The 23357-nt window shown below is 46.1% G+C and overlaps 1 protein-coding gene and 1 non-coding gene across 16 annotated transcripts in view; both read right to left on the bottom strand.

Moving 5' to 3' along the window:
- Window positions 1–7803: 7803 nt before the first annotated feature.
- Window positions 7804–23357, bottom strand: part of GIT2 (GIT ArfGAP 2) — a 67300-nt gene continuing 51746 nt past the window's right edge. For all 15 annotated transcript variants that reach the window (XM_032301231.1, XM_032301219.1, XM_032301234.1 and 12 more), the window contains 4 exons: window positions 16911–16993; window positions 16125–16313; window positions 11750–11813; window positions 7804–11236 (listed from right to left, as the gene is read on the bottom strand). In XM_032301231.1, the coding sequence (XP_032157122.1) occupies window positions 11024–11236; window positions 11750–11813; window positions 16125–16313; window positions 16911–16993 (549 nt within the window). In that variant the 3' untranslated portion in view covers window positions 7804–11023. The remainder of the gene's footprint in view (window positions 11237–11749; window positions 11814–16124; window positions 16314–16910; window positions 16994–23357) is intronic.
- Window positions 22366–22484, bottom strand: LOC116527614. Its single transcript, XR_004258624.1, has one exon. It is a non-coding gene; the product is annotated as a 5S ribosomal RNA (ribosomal RNA).

Here is a 23357-nt window from a genome sequence, read left to right on the forward strand (position 1 = left end):
CTACTTGTTTGGTTTCCAGTTTTTTCTATTAAAATGGAGTTTCTGGAATCCTCTGTGCACATCACTTCTGGTGCAGGCATTGCAGGTGATCTCCAGCAAAATGGCTGGAAATGGGCCTCTTGCCACATAGCCATCAGGATCACAATGGAAACGCCTGGATTGATGTCAGGGTACTGCTTTGATGCCACCTTAGCGCTTTTTTTTCTCATTTTCTCCCAATTAACTCATCTGAACACTGCAGCTCCCTTTTCTTCATTTCCCCTAAACACCCCCTCCTCCATTTCCATATAGAAACGCTTACCGTAGGAGGCTGGCGGGCCGTGATCCCCCGTGTGAGCGTGCTCAAGCTGTGTGGCCCTACAGTTCGTGCTGCTGACTCCTGGCTCCTAAGACAAAGCCTCTGGGCTAAGTAGCTGGGCCACTGACGCTGGCTTCTAGTTCACATGTACAGCTCTTGATCCATCAGGGTTGCTGATACACATGGGGTTCTGTGGATACTCTGTAGTTAACCGTGGCCTTTGCCAGTCATAACCTAGCAGTGCTAGTTTTCTGGGCCCAGGCCTCACCACACAGGCTCTCCCAGGTGATGTGAGGCAGGCCTCTGCCTTCTGCTGCCATCCCCACATCAGTAACTCCTGGCTCTGCAGCTGTAGTCCAGACTGTAATGTCCCTACAACTTTGACATCTCCACGGTGTCTCAGCATAGCCAAAATGAATGAATGATCTCCCCCAAACCTCCACCACTAGAAAAAAAAACCCAAACCCATCTGGCCCTTCTCCAGTGTTCTCAGATAAGTACCTGGCGATAGCATCTATCCTGCCAGTTGATTATGCCTTAGACCTAGGGCACTGAGTCCTGCTGGCCTCTGGAGTGGCTATCCACTTTGCTCCCTCATGTCCACCCTTCATGTCACAGAGCCAGCCCATAATTTTTTTCTTCATCCTACAGTCAGAGGTCTTTCACAAACACACACCTGAAATGAGAATCATCCACTTTCTTCAGTGGCCTCTCAGGACGCTTAGTACCAAGAGCCAGCACTTCCTTGGCCTGCAAGGCCCTGTCCTAACCGGCCCTGCAGAGCTTTCCCAAAATGTACCACTCTGCCTCCTGGCCCAGGAGATAGAAATACCATATTGGTACAAAGATGTTGCTCACAGCATTAGTATGATAACAGAAACAGACAATCTACATGTCTATCACCAGGAGGCTGTTAGAGCTTGGGATGTTACGCAGTGCATTAGAGTGGAATGGAACACAAAGTTATGGAGAAATGTTCCTGCTGTGTTCAAAAGTTAAGGCCAGCATTTTGGGAGGCCGAGGCAGGAGGATTGCTTGAGCCCAGGAGTTTGAGATCATCCTGGCAACATAGTGGGACCCTGTCTACAAGGAAAAAAAAAAAAAAAAAAAAAAAAACCTAGGCATGGTGGTTCACACCTGTAGTCCCAGCTACTCGGGAGGCTGAGGCAGGAGGGTCACTTGAGCCCCGGAGGTTGAGGCTGCAGTGAGTTATGATTATGCCACTTGGAATCTAGCCTATGCAACAAAGGAGACCCTTTCACTAAAATAAAAAGTTTGTGGTGTGTTCATTCAGTGAATACTATACAATATTGACGTTGAAAATGAACTAGCTACACATATTGACCTAGTTGAATCTTACAACGTTAGGGAAAGAATTCATCAGTAGGGTTCTGTTTCCATGTTCAAAACCAGGCAAAAACCCTAAGCTGTGACCTAGGGATGCACACAAAGGTTTGGTTCAGCTAAACGCAAGGAAGTGACAGGCACCTTTTGGTCCCTTAGACCAAAGTCTAAGGGAAAGAGGGACCCTGGGGTCCTTGTGCTACACTGGCTTTATTCTTCTAAGCCTCCTCCCGAGGCAAGGAGAGGACCATGCAGGAAGCAGCCTTCCCAGGAGCCTCCCTCTTCTGATACTCCCCGGAAGGAGGACCAGGAGGAGATGGGAGCCCCCAGGTCTCTGTTCCACTCCTCCATCCCACTGCACCCCTGCCAGGATTGAGAGAAAGGCACTGTTATCTTTCTTGACCTGGTAGTAGTTACACAGGTAACCACTTTATAATTGCACACACGTGTCCGAGGTATTTCTTTGTTTATAGGTCACAATAAGAGAGAGACTGAGAGAGCACTTGAACCAGGAAATGTGTGCGGAAGAACAGCCTGTGGCCCACACTGGCCCAGGTTCTAGTCCTGATGCTCACCACTTAGTGGCTGGGTGACCCTCCTGGCACAGTTCTGTGAAATGCAGAGAAGGGAGATGTGAAAAGATAGAGTAAGAAAGCATGGAGCTCAGGCCAGATACAATGGCTCATGCCTGTAATCCCAGCACTTTGGGAGGCCAAGGCAGGTGGATCACCTGAGGTCAGGAGTTTGAGACCAGCCTGAGGAATATGGTGAAATTCCGTCTCTGCTAAAAATAATAAATAGCTGGGTGTGGTGGTGTGTGCCTGTAGTCTCAGCTATTTGGGAGGCTGAGACAGGAGAATCGCTTCGACCTGGGAGGCAGAGGTTGCAGTGAGCCAAGATTGTGCCAGCTTGGGTGACAGAGTGAGACTCCATCTCAAAAAAAAAAAAAAAAACAAACAAACAAAAAAAAACAGGTGTGGTGACTTACGCCTGTAATCCTAGCACTTTGGGAGGCCGAAGCAGGTGGATCACCTGAGGTCAGGAGTTAAAAACGCCCCTGTGAAGGGCGAGGCTCATGCCTGTAATCCCAACACTTTGAGAAGCCAAGGCAGGAGGATCATCTGAGGCCAGGGGTTCAAGACCAGCCTGGCCAACATGGCGAAAACCCATAACTATGAAAAATTAAAAAATTAGGCTGGGCGCAGTGGCGCACGCCTGTAATCCCAGGGCTTTGGAAAGCCAAGGTGGGTGAATCATGAGGTCAGGAGTTCAAGACCAGCCTGGAAAAGATGGTGAAATCCTGTCTCTACTAAGAATACAAAAAATTAGCCAGGCATGGTGGCAGGTGCCTGTAATCCCAGCTACTCAAGAGGCTGAGTCAGAGAATTGCTTGAACCTGGGAGGCAGAGGTTGCAGTGAGCCGAGATCGTACTGCTGCACTCCAGCCTGGGCAAAAAACCAAGACTCTGTCTCAAAAAAAAAAAAAACAAAAGAAAAAGAAAAAAATTAGCCTGGTGTGATGGTGTGTGCCTGTAATCCCAGCTACTCTGGAGGCTGAGGAAAAAGAATTGCTTGAGCCTGGGAGGTGACGGTTGCAGTGAGCTGAGATTGCATCACTGCACTCCAGCCTAGGTGACAGAGTGGGAAAAAAAAGTATGAAAAAAATGAATTGCAGGCCGGGCATGGTGGCTCACACGTGTAATCCCAGCACCTTGGGAGGCTGAGGTGGGCAGATCATGAGGTCAGGAGTTCGAGACCAGACTGAACAACATGGTGAAACCCCATCTCTACTAAAAAATACAAAAATTACCTGGGCGTGGTGGCACATGCCTGTAATCTCAGCTACATGGGAGGCTGAGGCAGGAGAATCACTTGAATTCAGGAAGCAGAGGTTGCAGTGAGCCGAGATGGTGCCGCTGCACTCCAGCCTGAGTGACAGAGCGAGACTCTGTCTCAAAAAAAAAAAAAAAAATGAATTGCTAACAGTGTTGGAGCAAGTGGATAGTCATCTTGGAAAATAATGAAGTGGAACCTTTCCCTACCTTAAAAAAAAAAAAGCGCTCCTGTGTGTAAAGTGTTCTGGGAGAGATGGGGCTCACAGGACTAAGCAGGCCAAGAGGCCAGGGCCAGGTGAGTGGGGTTCTGAAGGGAAGAGCAGTGGAGAGCCAGGCCCAAGGGTGGCTAGGGGATGACACAAAGGAGGGGGAAGATGAGTCCCAAGAAGAGAAGCTGGGGGTCGGGTGAGAAGAGGGGCTTTTGAGGAGGAGACGTGGTCTTTGGTGAGAAGCTGCCTTTGGGAGAGAAATGGGGCCAAGAAGTTCTGAGTAGGTTTGAGTGGTTTGAGGAATGGGAGAGATATCAGCTGGGGAGCTGTAAGTCCAGCAGGGGCCTGGGTGTGGGGCAGGACGGGACGGTGAGGCAGGCAGGAGGATGAAGTGAGGGTCCAGGCCAGCCTCTCCTCATCTCCAGCAGCCCCTCCCCTTGGGACTTGGAGGGGAGCTGACATGCATACCCTGAACACAGCTGGAAACACCAGGGCTGGGCTGAAGCAGAACTCTGGCTGCTGGTTCCATGGCTGGCTGGCAGAGGCGGGGACTCCCAAAATCCATGGATCACAGGGACCCATTTCTGGACAACCTCAAGTGCCCATCCTGTTGGACAGTGAGCTGCTCCTCAGATGGTGGCCGAGTGCACTCTACCCTGTCAGCTTCGGGGGATGGAGACTGCTGCTGTCACGGTGTTGTGAGCAACGGGACAGAGGCACTCAGACAGTCCCTCCAGTCAGCCATGCAACAAATGCTAAAGAGGTCCAGGTGCCAGGGACTCAGCCTCCAGCTCGAGAGCCCCTGGGCTGTGAGGGCACCAGCTGCCAGGGCTGTGAAAGCCATCTGTTTACGTAGCTTGTTGCCCACCTGTCCCCCATATCTAGACTTGTGGGGAGGAGCCTTTGAGGTGCTGCAATGCAGCCAGCCTAGTGGCACCCACTCCAAATGAAGGCCATGTTCCCCGATTCCTTTCTTTCATTGTTTTTTTGTTTTGTTTTGTTTTTTGAGACACTCCAGGCTGGAGTGCAGTGGTGCAATCTCAGCTCACTGCAACCTCTGCCTCCCAGGTTCAAGAGATTCTCCTGCCTCAGCCTACCGAGTAGCTGGGATTATAGGCACACACCACCACACAGGGCTAATTTTTCTACTTTTAGTAGAGATGGGGTTTCACTATGTTGGGCAGGCTGGTCTTGAAATCCTGGCCTCAGGTGATCCGCCTGTCCCCGCTTCCCAAAGTGCTGGGATTACAGGCATGAGCCACCGAACCTGGCCCCGACTCCATTGTTGATGGTAGTGGGGGCTGCCATCAAGCTGGCTGCAGCAAGGCAGCATGGCTGGGGCTGCACACTCCACGGAGCCAGTGGGAGCCCTATCTCTTCTGACTTGGGACAGGAGCTCTTTGTGCTGCTGCAGCTACCAAAACCGAGGCTGCAGACCCAGGCCTCCTGCTTCAGGAGGGCAGGGCTACAGCCGCCCAAACTGCAGCTGTGAATTTGAGGCTCCCTGTGCTCTTGGGGGAGCTGGGAAGAGGCAGGATCTGCCCTCCTGGGTGCAACTACAGCCACTGGACCTGTGACTGCAGACCTAGGCCTCCTGCTCCATGAAGCAGGCAGGAACCAGGGACAAGTGGGAGCCCTTCCTCTTCTGAGTTGGCGAGGCAGGAGCTCCTGGGTATAGCTGTGGCTGCCTCCCAGGCACAGGACCCAGGCGCCTCTGCAGCCTCCACCCTTGAGCGCCCCAGAAAGGACCTCCCAGTCTCTGCAGGCTCAGGGGTGTCTGCTCCCACTGCCTGGCCTCTCTTGGCTCCCAACATCTGCTCCTATCTCACAGCAGGGTTGGGGCCAAGCCCTGGGGCCATGAATGGCAGTGGGAGGCAGATAGTCCTGGGTGGAAGCGAGCAGGGTCCCCAGTAGGGCCCCACATACAGGCCAGGGAGGGCTTGAAGCCTGGGGACCAGGCTGCCAGTCCTGCAGACTGGAGTGGGGACTCATGGTACCTCTTCTGGGCCTGCCCATGGCTACCCATGGACCAATCGGCATGCACTTCCTCCTCTCTGAGGCTCACAAACGCTGTATGCTCAGCAAGAAGATGGCCTGAGGACAGAGAGGGCAGACAGATGACGGGACAACCAGCTGCAGAGAGGAGTGGTCTCTCTGCTTATTGCTGCAGACGATGGGATGACCAGTTGCAGAAAGGAATAGTACCCTCTCCATTGAGAGCTGCAAAATCAACCTGCAGGCAGAGAGGAGCTACCCTCTACTGAAAGCTTCAGAGACCTACAGAGACATCTGAATGACTTGCCTGCAGGGAGGAGCCATTCTCTCTAGGGCTTCCTCTCTGCTGACAGCTGAACACTTGAGGGGACAACCTGCCTACAGAGAGGAGCTGTTCTAACACTAAATAAACATCTTCTTCACTCTTCACTTGTCTGCGTACCTCATTTTTCCTGGATGCAGGACAAGAACTCAGGCAAAGGCACTGAGGTCACAGAGGTTTCTGGCCAGAAAAATGGACACCCCAGAGATCCTGTAACATTGTGACTTCGCTGGAGGCTGGGAAGCATGCCCTGGTGGTGAAGAGGAATGAGCACGACAACCACTGATAGATGTCTCTCCTCAGATGCCAGGCTCGGCCTCCTGGGCTGTAAGCTTCCTCATCTGAAAAATGGGAAGAAACACTCACTTCATCTAGCTAGCTGTAGAGAGGATGAAATAAATGAACGTGTCAAGAACTCAGGACAGTGCCTGGTGCATAGGAAATGTCAGCTAAAATTATAATGGTAACTACACATGGCTCTCCTACACTAAAACATGTTTAAAAGCAGAAGCTGAAGGGCTGTGTGGTGGGAAAGGTCTGGAAACGGTCTACAGCAGAGCTTCACAGTGTGGTCCCTTGAACCTGTTAGAAATGCCTACTCCTGGGCCCGTACCCAGAGCTGCTGAACCATACTATGGGGGCCTGGCCTGGTGAGCCCGCCAGCGTTCCGGGAGGCCTGTCGCTGGCTATTTTGAGCCTCCCTGCCTGAGAAGGTTGCTCTGGGCATGAGCTGCGTGAGCTACTGGTCCTAAGCCTGCACAGACATCCCCTGGACAAGTGGGATCACAGCGAAGACGTGGCATCTTTCCAACTTCTCACTTGGAAAAGCACTTGTTGTGCTTGGGCCTTACCCCGCCCTTCTCCCATTTGAGAGACTCCCAAGTCACCTAACCAGAGGACAATCAGTGGTGATCATGGGCAGCCCTGATGAACCTCGATGCAAATCTATACCAGTTCCCCCTAGGAACCCACACAGGGGACCTTTCTATGAAAATAAAAAAAAAAGGCCAGTGGTTTTAAGACAGTGAACTCATTCCAGGGCCCCATCACCTGTTAGGAAGAAGGGAGGGCATCTGTGCTGAGCTGGCTTTCACTACATTAAAAAAATTAAACTTAGGTGCTGGGTGCAGTGGCTTATATTTGTAATCCCAGCACTTTGGGGAGGCTGAGGGGGGTGGATCACTCGAGGCCAGGAGTTTGCACCAGCCTCAGTAACATGGCAAAACCCCCTCTCTACTAAAAATACAAAAAATTAGCCAGGGGTGACCGGGCGAGGTGGCTCAAGCCTGTAATCCAAGCACTTTGGAGGCCAAGGTGGGAGGATCACCTGAGGTCCGGAGTTCAAGACCAGCCTGACCAATATGGTGAAACCCCATCTTAAAATTAAAAAAATAAAAAAAATTAGCCAGGCGTAGTGGCGCATGCCTGTAATCCCAGCTACTTGGGAGGCTGAGGCACGAGAATCACTTGAACCCCGGAGATGGAGGTTGCAGCAAGCTGAGATTGCACCACTCCAGCGTGGGTGACAGAGGAAGACACTCTCTATAAAAGGAAAAAAAAGTTCAACTTAGGGAGTAAATACACTATGATAAGATGCACGCAACTAATATCTGAATCCAGAGTTTAAAGAAAGCTATTTGCTAAGCACAGAGGAAGAAAAAGATCATCATTACAGTAAAACTGCTGGATCCCCAAAGCTATGAAACACTGCATCTCACTAATGATGGCGTTATGGGAGAACTTTCTCAGACCTTTTACAGAGTATCTGGAAACATCAACTAATTGATTGGGAGCACAGCATTACCACAAAAACACTTGTAGAGCCTGTTTATTGCATAACTAGCAGGCACAAATTCCAAAACAATTTTACAACACTTAAAGGGCACAATAATTACAGGAATACAATGTACAATAAAAAGTACAGAATAATGAGTGACAGGGATCAAACATGTTGGAATAAAAGGCATCTCAGTTTTCCTATGCAGCATTTTCTTTTCTAAGAACACGTGTTACCTTCAACCAGGAGAAGGAAAGAAAGAAAATTATACTATTGGAAAGCTCATGGGTGCCACTGAGGACAAAAGGAGGCGAGTTTTGCTCTCAGTTCTGCAACTGAATCGCTGGAGGAGCCCTGCACAGCTCCTGAGTTGTGCGTTTAGAGTTCCAATTACATGAAATGCTGTGTTTGATCTTTGGGCCCAATTCAATGTTCTTTGGCAAATAAGAACTATTTGCATTCCAAGGCAGATGATGATTTCTGTGAAAGGAGCTTAGGGGTAGAGCTTTTTCCTTCTGTTCAGCCAAGTGCCAGTTTCATAAAGTGCACCTCTGCCCTATTGGCTTCAGGGGAAGGGTGGCATATGGGGAGGAAGGGATCACTGAGAATACAGGGTAAAAAAAACGACGTTACCAAACTCAGACATTGCTAGTGCAAGGTACGGAATCCATGTGCAAAAGGTGGCTGGAACAAATGTTCAGACAAGGTGCGATTTGCCAACAGGAGCAGAGAATTCTGACACCAGATCTCAGATGAGGCTAAGGAAATGCGCGGGGCACGTACGGAGAGGACGATGGCAGCCCTCCACTGGCTGCGTGACTCCACCGGCTGTGGTGGGGAGGGGGGAGCTTCTGTTCGGAGTTTTGGCACCGGAGGCTAGCTGAGCACTCTTCTGAGATATTCTTACAAGTGGAAATGCTTTGTTGGTCCCCATGTTCCTTGACTTTCTCTAGGGCCATAAAGACAACATCCTCTACTGCAGGTCCTCAAACGTTCCAAGGAAAACACTGCTTTACCTCCTGCAGACAGCTCATCTTCCAGAGGCCTCTACAGAAGCCTGTCCTCCCTGGGACAGCAGGGGCAGGGGTTGGCAAGAAAAAGGAAGGTCAGCTAAGTACACGAAGTCTGCAGAAAAGGCTATCAGATGGTGCCTGAACTTAAGGTAGCATGTCCCCTTCTAGAAGGCATGCCTGGAGCATCCAACAGCAATGTGGCACTTAGGGCTGTGCAACAAACAAGTGGAAGAGTCTTTTGGAGATGTGGACCCTTTTCCCATGCTACTCACAGTGTAGCAAAATGCAACAAAAGCATCCACACACGGTGACTTGGTAAAGCATGCACCGTCGGGGTGCTACTTTCATGACAGCATACGGTCAAGCTATAAAGGTGTGCGTGAATCAGTCCTGTGGAAATAGAGGCTTAGTTATTAGGATGTATTGAGGCAACTTGTACTTTGATTCTTGTGTCTTCTCCATGTGAATGAATGACCACTATGGGACAGAACATACAGGTAAAAACAGGAGGGACAGCAACGTAACGCACAGGGTAGGCCGGCTCCCTTATGGGTAAGGCTCAGAGGTTGCTCCAGGCGTGTCTGGGGAAGCCAGGCCCTCACACTGCACAGCTTACAGGGCCCTGGGGCTGTGAGCTGGCAGCCTGAAGGCCACAGCTCACCTGCACATGGTCTCTGAAAATGTTCAAATTGGTTGCCAACATTTACAAATGGAGAGATGGCACCAAAAAAAAAAAAAAAAATCTAGGTTTCTTGTCTCTTGAAAAACCAAATCTGTGGCCACCCGAGGCCCACTTTTCCACATGGCAACAGGAGTGGAGCTGGTGGCTACTGCCCCTACTGGGTAGGCCATGGGCTCCCCATAGTCCCATCTGTCCCGCTGCTGTGTACCTGGCTCCCTTCACTCATCCACAGCACCGGCCCTAAGTCAGGGTCTGAACCACACACACAGAACAGCTGCAGTATGCAGGAACAGGAAAATGCTTTAACATTCAGAAGAAAAAGGGGCTTTTTAGTAACTAAAACACAATCTGAGCATGTTCCAGCACTTACACCTTACTCTTTCAGAGCTTTGGGGCAGCAGGCAGCCAGCTAGAGCATACTCTCTAGGGGACTATTGAAAGTTGATGTCTAATTAAGTACTCGTGAGGTGATGGAGGAGACACTAAGTCAGATGACTGCATACAATATATCTTTCCTTATAAGAAGTCCTTAATGAAAAATGCGAAGCAACTCATGTGAGCAAGCTGTAAGTGGTTAGAGACGCAAGCTGACTGGATGAAAGGTACAACACAACGTCAGGGAGTAGATGATCTTTTCTTCCTACATTTCACGGCAGTGATTCCTGAATGGGTGGCACAAAATTAGTTCTGGCTTGTTGGACTGACACTTCTCTTTGCTGCAGGTTTTGAACAAACTGTTTGGTTTACAGGGGTGAGGGAGAGCACCTGACAATGGGTGGTGATGTGGGTGGAGCTCCTACCCTGAACGTGGCTTCATGAGACGTGCTGTGGCGGGTGAATGCTTTATCTCATTCCATGGAGCCTTCAAGATGACAATAAAATATCAAGAGATAGGAGCTTGAGATAACAAAATTAAATGATAGAACATGTAACAGGGTAAAACAGAAGAAATTCATTGTTTCTGTAATTGATCCCGTAAAACAGGATCAATTCATTGTTTCCTCCCAAGAGGGACTGTGACACTAGTTTTAAAAAGTGGCAAAGTCCTTTCTCTACAGACATGCTTGGAGATACCCCAAACTTAGCTATTCTGAAGTAGGCTGAGAAATTCACTATTGCACGATGCTTGGTAGGGAACAAATGATTTTTTTTTTTTTTAGCCGAACTGTCTCAAGAAAATGTTTTATGAAGAATCTCATTTATAGTTTTAGGCATAGGCAGGGAGTTTTAAGGGATGGAAAGGTTTTCACAAATTTTAGACAATGAAACTATACTTTTGGATGTATGTGATCAACTCAACAGGTGTTGACAACACAGCCGAACATCAGAAACTAAATTGGCAAATAGGCACAAAATAAGGCAAGTGGGTTAAATTAATAGTTGAAAATTTGTTAGAAAACATGCAAAAATAATACTGAGTTTTCCTTTAAAAAGTTTTAAACCATCATTAAATGTTTCTTTTTGTAGAAATCTGAAGAGTTCTGTGTCTGAATTTGAAATTGGACTTTAAAAAGCCTAGAAAACCAAGGAGGCGGCGCCCTGCCTGTGTCAGTTGTTGTTCTCTTTGGTGGTGATGGTGACCAGCTGCTTGGCAGCCTTGGCAATGTCGTACGCACACTGGATGACCTGCTGCGTGACCAGCTGGACGTCTGTGGGTGAACCTGGGTCCCCCGGGAGGGTCTTCTTGCACTCTGACTGCAGTCGGTAGGCACTGGATGTCAGTAAACGAAGGGAAGTCCTCACCATGTCAGACTTGGGTTTCTAAAAGCAAAAAGAGAGCTGTTCACCCTGAACTGCAGGGCAGTCATCCAAAGGTGACAAACTTTCTTCTAAAGCAAACCAAACCAGAGTGAAAGGCAGTTTGGTCCTGCCCTTTCTCAATGGGGTGACTTTACACACTCCAAGCTTCGCAGCCCATAGCGTAAGAGATGCTGAAATATTCTTATTCAAAGATCAAAGTACATGCAGGGTAACTTTAGTAGTATGTGCTATTTTGAGGTAGTTCTTGAAAAATATTAGTCCATGTGGATAAAATATTCCAGAAAATCCTATAAATTTAAAAATTTTTAAATTTGCCTTTTAGCACGTGATTTGTACTTCTTTGTCTGATTAAATCAATATTCATGTAAAAGAAAAAGATTTCAAAGCTCTATACGACTGCAAATTTTAAAACTTCATGTGCTACAAAAAGGCTAATATAATATATAGGTCATAAAGAAATTTCTTGCTATTTATTTAAAAGGATTTAAACCAAGCGAGTAGGAAGTGACTTACTTTGGGGAATAATGCTGCCATTTCTGTAACAGCTACGTGTATCCTCTCTGAGCAGGGAATATAACTGCAACAATATAGAAGAAGTTATTCGGTCACAGTAAAAATGATTCAGAGGCAAAGAGTCCCCAAGTGCTAGAACAGCTTCTGTTTACATTTCCTTAATGAAGGGGCTGGCGCTGCAGCCAGCCGGCTGTGCATCCCACATCAGCAGAGGGTGCACAGTTATAAAGCAGGGCTCCCATTGCTTCCTGGAAGTTCAATCTGATGAAAAGGCTCCAAGTATGAAATATGGCAACATACACTCCTGGCCAGGTGAGGCCACACAACAGTACAGAAACATAATTCACCCTCCTCACATCAGTCATTTACTTCTCATGTGTTTTACTGTCCTAATTTCTAGAAAGAGAAAAAATTTCCATGCAAAAGGCCACAAAAATAAAAAATAAACGACTGAAAACATTCCTTAAAATTATAATTGGAGCCTCTCAAGTAGCTAGAACTTCAGGCATGCGCTGATTTTTAAATATTTTTTTGTAGAGATGGTGTCCCTACACTATGTTGCCCAGCCTTGTCTTGAACTTCTGGATTCAAGTGATTCTCTTGCCTTAGCCTCTAAAGTGCTGGGATTACAGGTGTGAGCCATGGTGTCCGGCCCTTTCCTCATTTTTTAAACCATGAAGTTGGCTTCTGAACAGATTGTCATAAGCAACTTATGTACTTCCCCTTTGTAATAAATCTAGTTTCAAAACTATTTTAATTAAAACTGTTGGCTGGGTGTGGTGGCTCATGCCTGTAATCCCAGCACTTTGGGAGGCCGAGGTGGGTGGATCACCTGAGGTCAGGAGTTTGAGACCAGCCTGGTCATTATGGTGAAACCCCATCTCTACTAAAAGTACAAAAAATTAGCCGGGTGTGGTGGTGCACGCCTATAGTCCCAGCTACTCAGGAGGCTGAGGCAGGAGAATTGCCTGAACCCAGGAAGCGGAGGTTGCAGTGAGCCAAGGTCATGCCACTGTACACTAGTCTGGGGGAGAAGAGTGAGATTCTGACTCAAAAAAAAAAAGACTGCTTACATTTTAAATTAAACCATTACATTTCAATAAAATGGTTTATATTATCCAAAAATGCCTCCATGGGAAATCCTGACTTTTGCCTTTGTGAGCAATTAGAATCATAAACCATGTAATAACACAAATTCCAATGCATAAGGAGTTACTTGTAAATATGAAGGGGCAACAACCCATCTGCTCACACAGATTTCAGAAAGAGAAAAAAGCAATGTCCACAGCTATCACTTGTATCATGCATATTAACAAATTGTGTGTCTGTTCATATCATAGTGACTGAGAACCACACTGCAGAGTTTTATATTCTGTTGGTTACGGTTTCATTTTTGAGAAATACGATTCACCCTTTCCTCCTGCTACACAGAGAAGGAATCTTTCCTAAGGCCATTTCTCAAAAGCTCACTCATTATGAACTATTTTGGGGAGTCCTCGACAAGATAGAAAAGCAAGCACACCCAGATAAATGAGGAAGCCCTCCTCCTCTAACAGAAGGAGTCCATGTTCACAACTTCACATTGGCATCTTTCCTCAAAAAGGTTTTCGTGCACATATGTCATAATCCCTGAATTGTATGTATGTCTGTGTGAGGGCAGGAGTGAAGCTGGAGGCCCAGGAGACAAGACTAGACTTCAGGAATGTCAGGGGCTGGAGCTGCTTGCATGGATCAAGAGGAAAAAGGCATGGATTTAATTCATATAATTCAAGGTTATAAATAAAAGCATCTCAGGTATCTAAGTAACCAGCAATTTGATAGCATTGAGCAATTAATGAAAAGTAAATTCTTTAGACCAATTCTGGTTTTAAACCAAAAGAATGAGCTAATGATTAAAATCTCCACATCATTCTTTCATGATCCTTTTTTTTTTTTTTTTGAGACAGAGTTTCACTCCAGGCTGGAGTACAGTGATGCAATCTCAGCTCACCACAACCTCCACCTCCCAGGTTCAAGCAATTCTCCTGTCTCAGCCTCCTGAGTAGCTGGGATTACAAGCATGAGTCACCACACCCAGCTAATTTTGTATTTTTAGTAGAGACGGGGTTTCTCTGTGTTGGTCAGGCTGGTCTCCAACTCCCAACTTCAGGTGATCTGCCCACCTCAGCCTCCCAAAGTGCTGGGATTATAGGCATGAGCCACCATGCCTGGCCTATGGTCTTAAAAAAATATCAGATCATGAAATATGCTGTCCAATTAATTTGTACATTTTAAACAAAGAAAGGAAAAAAGGAAACTTCCCAATTGTACAAGTACCATATTGCATCTTTGAAGCCTGAAATGGCCTCAGGGCAGATATTTATATTTCTGACAACTATCAGAGACAGCAATATAAGGCAAGCACAATTTTTAGTTTGAAATACAAGCACAGCACTTCTGAACTAGAGGAAATGAAAAGTGAAGCACATTGACAAATGGGGTCATGGTCCTTGGGAAGGAAGTATTATTGTATCGCGATTACATTAAATGCAGTCAAAAACCGTACTTTGGCTGGGAAAGGTGGCTCACGCCTGTAATCCCAACACTTTGGGAGGCTGAGGTAGGTAGATCACTTGAGGTCGGGAGCTCAAGACCAGCCTGGCCAACATGGTAAAACTCCATCTCTACTAAAAATACAAAAAAATTAGCCAGGTATGGTGACACATGACTGTAATCTCAGCTACTTGGGAGGCTGAGGCAGGAAAATCGCTTCAACCTGGGAGGCAGAGGTTGTAGTGAGCTGAGATCGTGCCACTGTACTCCAGCCTGGGTGACAGAGCGAGACAATGTCTAAAAAAAAACCAAAACCAAACAAACGAAAAAAACCCTTGTACTTTGGAAAGCCAAGGGACACTTTGCTTTCTGTAATTAAATATGAAGTCACTTACTGCCAAGACTATGGTCCTGAGCAAAGTGACTGTGCTTATATCTAGTGAGGTCCAAAAGGTGTGGTATGAAGAGGATGCCTAGGAAAGGAGGGAGGAATAAGCCAAATCATTATACAGTTTTTACAGAAGGAGGCTAAAAATTTACGCAGGTTTCTCTTTTTCTCAAGGAGCTTCCAGCAGTCCTTCCAGGAAAACTAACTCTTATCTTTCAATAAACATGGATTATTCCCCTCTTTCCTAGTGGGAAATAAGGACACTGGGAGATGTGTGAGTCATATAAAAAAGGGTAGAGAAAAGGGAAGTTGGCCCATCAGTGTAAGAACTACCAAAGGGAATAAAAAGGCCCAGATGCATGTCTGTGTGGAAGAAGAAAACAGAGAAAAGACTACACAGTACAGCATCCCTTGAACATGTTTTGGTTGTGCAAGGTGTGAAGAAAAGTCCCAAACTTTCTTGAACTAATGGCAAGAATAAGATTGTTCTTGGGTTTGACTGAACTCTGCTGCTTTAGCTAATGTTTTATGAGTGTCTACTGCCAACTATGGGAAACTAGGATGTTACCCCAAGCAGTTTGCAACTCACCAGAAGCTCTCAGAGAATTCACTCTCAAAGAACAAAAGGCTAAGTTGGAGCAAGAGCCAGTCCCTTCCTCAGGGTAAGAATTAACTACAGGACATGCTTCTGGTCAGAGTAAGCAGCCTCTCCTCTCATGCGCAGAGAAGGGTTTGGGTGATGATGGGATCAACTTTTCTTTCTTCCGTTTTTTTTTTTTTTAGATAGAGTTTTGCTCTTGCTGCCCAGGCTGCAGTGCAGTGGCATGATCTCGGCTCACTGCAACCTCTGCCTCCCGGGTTCGAGCAATTCTCCTGCCTCAGCCTTCTGAGTAGCTGGGATTATAGGCACATGCCACCATGCTTGGCTAATTTTTATATTTTTAATAGAGACAGGGTTTCACAATGTTGGCCAGGCTGGTCTTGAACTCCTGACCTCAGATGATCCACCTGCCTTGACCTCCCAAAGTGCTGGGACTATAGGTGTGAGCCACTGTGCCCAGCCCAGGATACCTTTTGTGTCAGCAGCCTTGTTCCTAGTCAGGCCAGGGTGTAGCTGTGGCTGGAAGTGAGGTGTAAGGCAGCCCCTTGCCCCCTCCACCTAGAACTAGCACTGTCGCCACCCTAAATATGCCACAATCCTATTTCTAGAGGCATTTATTTTTGGAGCTCCGTAACAAGATGAAAAAAAAAAGAAAATACCATGTAAATCAAACAAGACAAACCAAACCAAACTTGACGTTGTTCTTAAGCCTGTTATGTAGACTCAAGTTTTCAATGACCTTGAAAACTTGAAGTCAGCATGCTGGGAACAGCTGTCATTGAGAATGTGGGCAGCATCCCCTTCTGGGTACATAGCACATGCTCTCCCAAAGCATGGTCTTCAGTCCTGCTTACCTGTCATGTTTATTTTCTTGGGCTGCTCTTAAGAGCTCCTGTATGTTTTTGGTGATCTGTTCAGTCTTCCTGATGACATCTTCAGTGCTAGGGAGAGTGGGGCTTGGGGCCACGTGGGATTCTGCTGCGTCTGGTACCAAGCCATCGCCTGGCCATACCATACTTCTTTGCCGTCCCTTTCGGCTTGACCTGTGAACATTAAAGATGCAGTTAAACACAGCAGGGGCTTATCAGCTGCTCCTCTGCTTCTAGGAGCCACTTTGTATGCACTGGCTGAATGCCAGCTAAATGCAGGCTGGTCTCTTCGTTTCCTTTATCCTGTCTAGCAGGAGACTCAAGGTAAGGCTCCAAAATCTGCTATTTCATTCTACCATAGAGTTGGAAGTGTTGACTCTCATGGGAAGGGTGAAGGAGGGGAAAAAGGAGGGAAATATCTGGAGCAGGGAGGGTGTGTGGTTATAAAGCCATCCCTGAGGGCCAACTCCTTGGGTTCAAATGCAGAATGTAACCTAATGTTGTCTTCATGATGAAGTGGGGTAATGACTTTAAGTATACTTCAGATAGCTAGAGATACATAATGTGCTGGTACAAAGAAAAAGGCCTTTCGGCAATAATGTGAGATGACAAGACAAGTAAACTATGAGCATATGCTTGAATATTTTAAGACTTTGAGTCTGAAAATAGAGGAAAGGGGTGTGGGTGGTGAACTGCTTCTGCTGGCCCAGGACTGCCAGGTCTCTGGCCCTGGGGAGCCCCTCCCCTGGCGTGTATGTCCTGCAGTTGTACCCCATGCCATCTGGCTCCATGTCGTTGGGAGTGTTGTCATAGTCACTCTCAGGTGTGCTGTTCTGCTTCTCCAGCCTGGATGCCTATAAGAAAGAAGAGGGGACCCTCATGAGTTTGTAACATGAGACCCTTCTCAGGAGTCTTCCCCAGGAATCATTACCTGTTAGGCTACTGGCCTTCACACCCCAAATCTCATTTGGGACAGGGGCCAACTCTCTAGTGAAAATTTAGTAAAAGATGAACACTGGATCCAGAAATGGCTTCTTTCCTTCTTTGCACCATTTTCTTCTTAGCTCAGTGGCTACTCCGTAATCAGATTCTTGGTACAAACTAACAGAGACATGCAAGGCAACACACCCTCATTTAGTTCTCAAATTTGTAACATAATGAAATACAGTTAAAATACAGGCAGGGCGTAGTGGCTCACGCCTGTAATTCCTGTATTTTGGGACGCTGAGGCAGGACGAATGCTCGAAGCTAGGAGTTTGAGACCGGCCTGAGCAACATTAAAAAAAAAAAAATCAGCCAGGGATGGTGGCATGCACCTGTAATCCCAGCTCCTCAGGAAGCTGAGGGGACTGCTTGAGCCCAGGAGTTCAAGGTTGTATTGAGCCATGATCACACCATTGTACTCCAGCTTGGGCAACAGAGTGAGACCCTGTCTCAGAAACAAACAAACAAAAAGACACGCCAGCACTTATATGACCACAGACCTTCAGTATTGGAAGCCACGTTCAGATTAAACCCCATATGAGAAAATGAAGGGCCAAAAAAGCTGGGTGGCCCGCCAAAGGCCACAAAGTCTGCAGAAAAACAGGACAAAGCACCAGGTCTGCCTTCTGCTAGCTCCCATAGTTCATGTCTGGACTCAAATCTACCCCTTAAAATATAAAGATTTGGTACAACTGTGGAGGTAAGAATTGGGATATAGATTCACAAGAGGAATCCTAAAAATGTTTTGAACAAATGGCAGCACTGCTAAAAAGGATCTTCTAAGGTGACAAAATTTGAAGGGGACTATATTCCTTTGAGCGGGACTGTGTTCTGAGTATTTCATGAAAACTATTCCCTCAGTATTTATTTTACCCATAATGTTTGAGAATTTCTTTGGCACAGATATCAATGGAGGCTAAGTTAAAATCTAAACCAATTACCTTGTAAAATACAAATGTGAGCTATTTCTAGCTTTACTCCTTGAATTTCATCCAAGTTAATCAAAATATGTAACTAAGGAGTTTTATTGATACTGCAATAAAATGTGGCTAAGGACACAGATATAAACTAAGAACTTTGTTTAAACATATGGAGACCCTGTAGCTTCATCCAAAAGAATGGCTACTTTTGAGTAAACTGGTCTAAGAAGGTCTACATGGCCAGGCGTGGTGGCTCACGCCTGCACGTTGGAGGCCAAGGTGGGCAGATCACTTGAGGCCAGGAGTTTGAGGCCAGCCTGGGCAACATGGTGAAATGTCATCTCTACTAAAAGTACAAAAATTAGCTGGGTGTGGTAGTGGACACCTATAGCCCCAACTACTCTGGAGGCTTAGGTGAAAGGATCTCTTGAGCCTAGGAGGCAGAGGTTGCAGTGAGATGAGATTGCGCCACTGCACCCCAGCCTGGGTGACAGAGCTAAACCCTATCTCAAAAAAAAAAAAAAAAAAAAAAAGTCTCCATAAAGCCTGACTGTCACTCTGTAGGTACGGGCAAGGCAGCTGGCCCCACGTGGAGGAATCCCCCTTATTCACGCCACAATTTGTTTGCTATCCCCATAAACTCTCCTTCTGCTCCCAGGCAGGGCACATGTTCTCCTTCTCTGTCGGTTGAGGTCTTCCATCCACACCTCCACACATGCTCTGCTCAGTTCCCAGCCACTCAAATACAAGACACTTGCTATGGGCTCCTAAAATTCACTATGAACTCGTGCATCCTGAAGCCCCTCAAATCCATCTGGCAAATGATTAAATGTTGGCTTGGAACCATATGGGGAGTCTGTAAAGCTAATTTCCATAGAATCTACAACTTTGATGATCCCTTTGTTTATATCTTCTACCAATAAGTAGTTCTGCTTCTCTTATTGCCTTGTGTTGATCTGGCTTTATGAACAGTCAGTGAGTTTGGCTCCCTGAGGTCTATAACAGGAAGATCATGGGTAAGCACTGTGGTCTTCCAGAGATGAGCTTAGAAAACCAAAAAGAAAGGAACACTTTGGGAGGCCAAGGTGGGTGGATCACGAGGTCAAGAGATTGAGAACATCCTGGCCAATGGGTGAGACCCCATCTCTACTAAAAATTCAAAATTAGCTGGGTGTGGCGGCATGTACTGGTAGTCCCAGCTACTTGGGAGGCTGAGGCAGGAGAATAGCTTGAACCCAGGAGGCAGAGGTTGCAGTGAGCTGAGTTCGCACCACTGCACTCCAGCCTGGCAGAAAGAAGAAAGACAGAAAGACAGGGAAAGATGGGGAAAGAAGGGGAAAGACAGGCAAAGACAGAAAGAAAGAAACAGAGAAAGAACCCCAAAACCCTTCATATCTTTCACAGAAAATACCTTTTTCTTTTTGAGGTGGAGTTTCACTTTTGTTGCCCAGGCTGGAATGCAATGGTGCAATCTAGGCTCATTGCAACCTCTGCGTCCTGGGTTCAAGCAATTCTCCTGCCTCAGCCTCCTGAGTAACTGGGATTACAGGCATGTGCCACCACACCCAGCAAATTTTGTATTTTTAGTAGAGATGGAGTTTCACCATGTTGGTTAGACTGGTCTGAAATTCCTGACCTCAGGTGATCTGCCCACCTCGGCCTACAAAAGTGCTGGGATTACAGGTATGTGCCACCATGCCCAGCCAACCTTTTTCTTTTTTTTTATTTTTTGAGACAGGGTCTCGCTCTGTTACCTAGGCTGAGCGCAGTGGTGCAATCTCAGCTTGCTGCAACCTCGACCTCCCAGGCTCAAGTACTTTTCCCACATCAGCCTCCCCAGAAGCTGGGACCACAAGCACACGCCACCATGCTCAGCTAATTTTGCATTTTTTTTTGTAGAGACAAGGTCTCACTATGTTGCCCAGCCTGATCTCAAACTCCTGAGCTCAAGTGATCCTCCAACTTTGGCCTCCCAAAGTGCTGGGATTATAGGTGTAAGCCACCCGGCCCTAACTAACGTTTAAGTTTTATTTTGGTTTGTATATATACACTCACACATAGGTGTGTGTGGATACATACACACATATATGAATAGATAAAAAACTTGCATTTAAGTAATTATACTGAAAAATTTGCCCAGAGCTGCTCTAGTGGAAAACAATCTAGAAACAGAATTAAACCCAGAAAATTCTACATTTTATAATGAATCTTTTTGCCTTCCCTGATGAAAATGTGATAATCACAAATCAAATGCATTACCCTCAATCATCAAAAGTACCAAGTTTCATTTAAACATTTTAGAAGTGTAGTGACTCATATACCTAATGAATACATTCAGTAAATGTTTCTCAAGTATGGAAAACAACGTATAGCAGCAACCACCCAGGAAATCAGTTACTTACACGTTAGTTAATTTCTTCATCGTTGTCAACAAAAGCATATGTACAGAATTTCAGTGTAGCAGCATTTAATTTTATCAAAATTATTATAAACATGCAGAGCCAAAAGCTATTGGTTAAGAGTGCTGCTCTCCCAAAGCTGTTAATACGAAGGTTACCTTATAGTTGGTGCTGGTTCAATTTATTTAATAGATTTGCAGTTTTCTCTGAATAAAGACACGCTATAAAAATCGAAACTCATGATAAAGCTGTCAGGAACAATCAGGGTGATCAGTTTAAATGATTTTTATATAAAACTTTGTCTCAGTAAGCAGTCCTTGCAATGATTTTCAAGGCTACCATAACAAAGTAAAAAACAAAACAAATTTCACAGTAAACAAAAGAGGTTTGACTTACAAAATTTCTAATCAGATATTTAACTGTCTAACTGTCCTTTAGCTGTAACTGGGGTTTTCTTTTTTTTTTTTTTTTTGAGATGGAGTTTCAATTTTGTTGCCCAGGTTGGAATGTAATGGTGCGATCTTGGCTTACTACAACCTCTGCCTGGGTTCCAGCAATTCTCCTGTCTCAGCCTCCCAAGTAGCTGGGATTACAGGCATGTGCCACCACACCTGATTACTTTTGTATTTTTAGTAGAGACAGGGTTCCTCCATGTTGGTTGGGCTCGTCTCAAACTCCTGACCTCAGGTGATCCACCCGCCTTGGCCTCCCAAGTGCTGGATTATAGGTATGAGCCACCACACCCAGCAAAACTGGGATATTTTAATGAAAACATTACAGTTCAATTTCAGAACTGCTCAGGAGACTTTTTTTTTCTTTCTTGAGACAGAATCTCACTTTGTCACCCAGGCTGGAGTGCAGTGGTGTGACCTCGGCTCACTGTAGCCTCCACCTCCCAGGTTCAAACAATTCTTGATTCTTGTGCCTCACCTTTCCAAGTAGCTGGGATTACAGGCATGCGCCACCACGCCCGGCTAATTTTTGTATTTTTAGTAGAGACGGTTTTGCCATGTTGGCCAGGCTGGTCTCAAACTCCTGGGCTCAAGTGATCCAGCCACCTCGGCCTCCCAAAGTGCTGGAATTACAGGTATGAGTCACTTAACTTTAAGTATAATTTATCAAGAATTCTTTTTTTTTTAATTTAAGTATAATAATATTTCTTTTCTTTGAGATAGGGTCTCACTGTGTTGTCCAAGCTGGAGTACAATACCACAATCATGGCTCACTGCAGCCTTGACCTCCAGTGTTGAGCTCAAGTGATCCTCCCATCTCAGTCTCCCAAGAAACTGAGACTATAGGTATGCATTACCACACCCAGATAATTTTTTACATTTTTTGTAGAGGTGGGATTTTGCCATGTTGCCAAGGCTGGTCTTGAACTCCTGGGCTCAAGCAATCCACCTGCTTAGGCCTCCCAAAGTATGTGGGCCACTGCACTCAGCCAAGATTTCTTAATAGACTACTTTGCAAGTGAAGTAAAGAATTCCAAAAGGGTCAGGGCGCAGTGGCACGTGCCTGTAGGGTCAGGATGTGGCAGCACATCTCAGCTACTCAGGAGTCTGAAGCAGGAGGACTGCTTGAGCCCAGGAGTTTGAGGCTGCTGTGTGATATGACCATGCCTGTAAATATCTACAATACTTCAGACTGAGCAACATAATGAGACTTTATCTCTGAAAAATGAAAAAACGAATCCTGAAAGGGCCTTGGTGATCCATATGCCACTGGAAATAGGAAAGAAAGGTTCTCCACCATTCCTAGATGTAGAGGGAATGGCAAAGGCCCTGTGCAAATCGCACGTTGCCTGTAAAGGTGGTTCCTTACCAATAGCCACCTTCCTCCTCTTACCTTAGTTACATTATCCTTCCATTAAAAAATAGAAGGAGCCAGAATCAGGACATGGATTTTTTTTTTTTTTTTTTTAAAAGCCTACAGCACCTGGTATTCCCAGGCAGTCTCCCATCCAAGTACTAACCAGGCCCGACCCTGCTTAGCTTCCAAGATCAGATGTGACTGGGCACATTCAGGGTGGTATGGCCTTAGACGGGACATGAATTTTCAAAGCCTGTGCTCTGTCCATGGCTTTCCCAGGTTGCGGGTATGTACCACTCTTTGTGAATGAAAGTTGTTTTTTTTTTTTTTTTTTTGAGATGGAGTCTCATTCTGGTTGCCCAGGCTGGAGTGCAATGGCGTGATCTCGGCTCACTGCAACATCAGCCTCCCACGTTCAAGCGATTCTCCTGCCTCAACCTCCTGAGTAGTTGGGATTATAGGCATGCACCACAATGCCTGGCCAATTTTTATATTTTTAGTAGAGACAGGGTTTCTCCATATTGGTCAGGTTGGTCTCAAACCCTCAACCTCAGGTGATCCACCCACCTCAGCCTCCCAAAGTGCTGGGATTACAGGCATGAGCCATTGCGCCTGGCCCATGAAGTTATTTTTTAAACGACAGTGCCTTTGGGAGCAGGGACTGTGCCACCTAAGTCCTTAGGACCCTTTCATTGACTTACCAAAAGGCTATGTATGCAGGAAGTACTTAATAAATACTGCCTGACTACTCTAAAAGGGGCTTACCTAAATCATGCACTGCTATTGAGACTGTAAATTATATACCAGTAGGTGGGGTTTAACCAACTTATACAAGTGAACAGCTTTATGCTAACAGCTGCTTAGACAGGTCCAATGCCACGAGGTATTACAATTCTGATTCAAGATGCAGGGACTTGTAAACCTTGGTTTGTCAAGTATGGTGCTGACATAAAATGTGTTATAGGTTTAAAAAAAAAAAAAGGTATAACATTTTAGTACTTCAGTGAGTCCACATATAGCAGTTTCAGTCTGACAACTGTAGTTCTGAACAAATTGAACAGATCTGTCCCATTATAATATCTAACCAGCAGCCAGCTAATTTTCTG

This window comes from Sapajus apella, unplaced genomic scaffold (genome assembly GCF_009761245.1).
Source record: "Sapajus apella isolate SASKATOON/1434 unplaced genomic scaffold, GSC_monkey_1.0 scaffold2, whole genome shotgun sequence".
In the NCBI taxonomy this organism is placed as follows: Eukaryota; Metazoa; Chordata; class Mammalia; order Primates; family Cebidae; genus Sapajus; species Sapajus apella.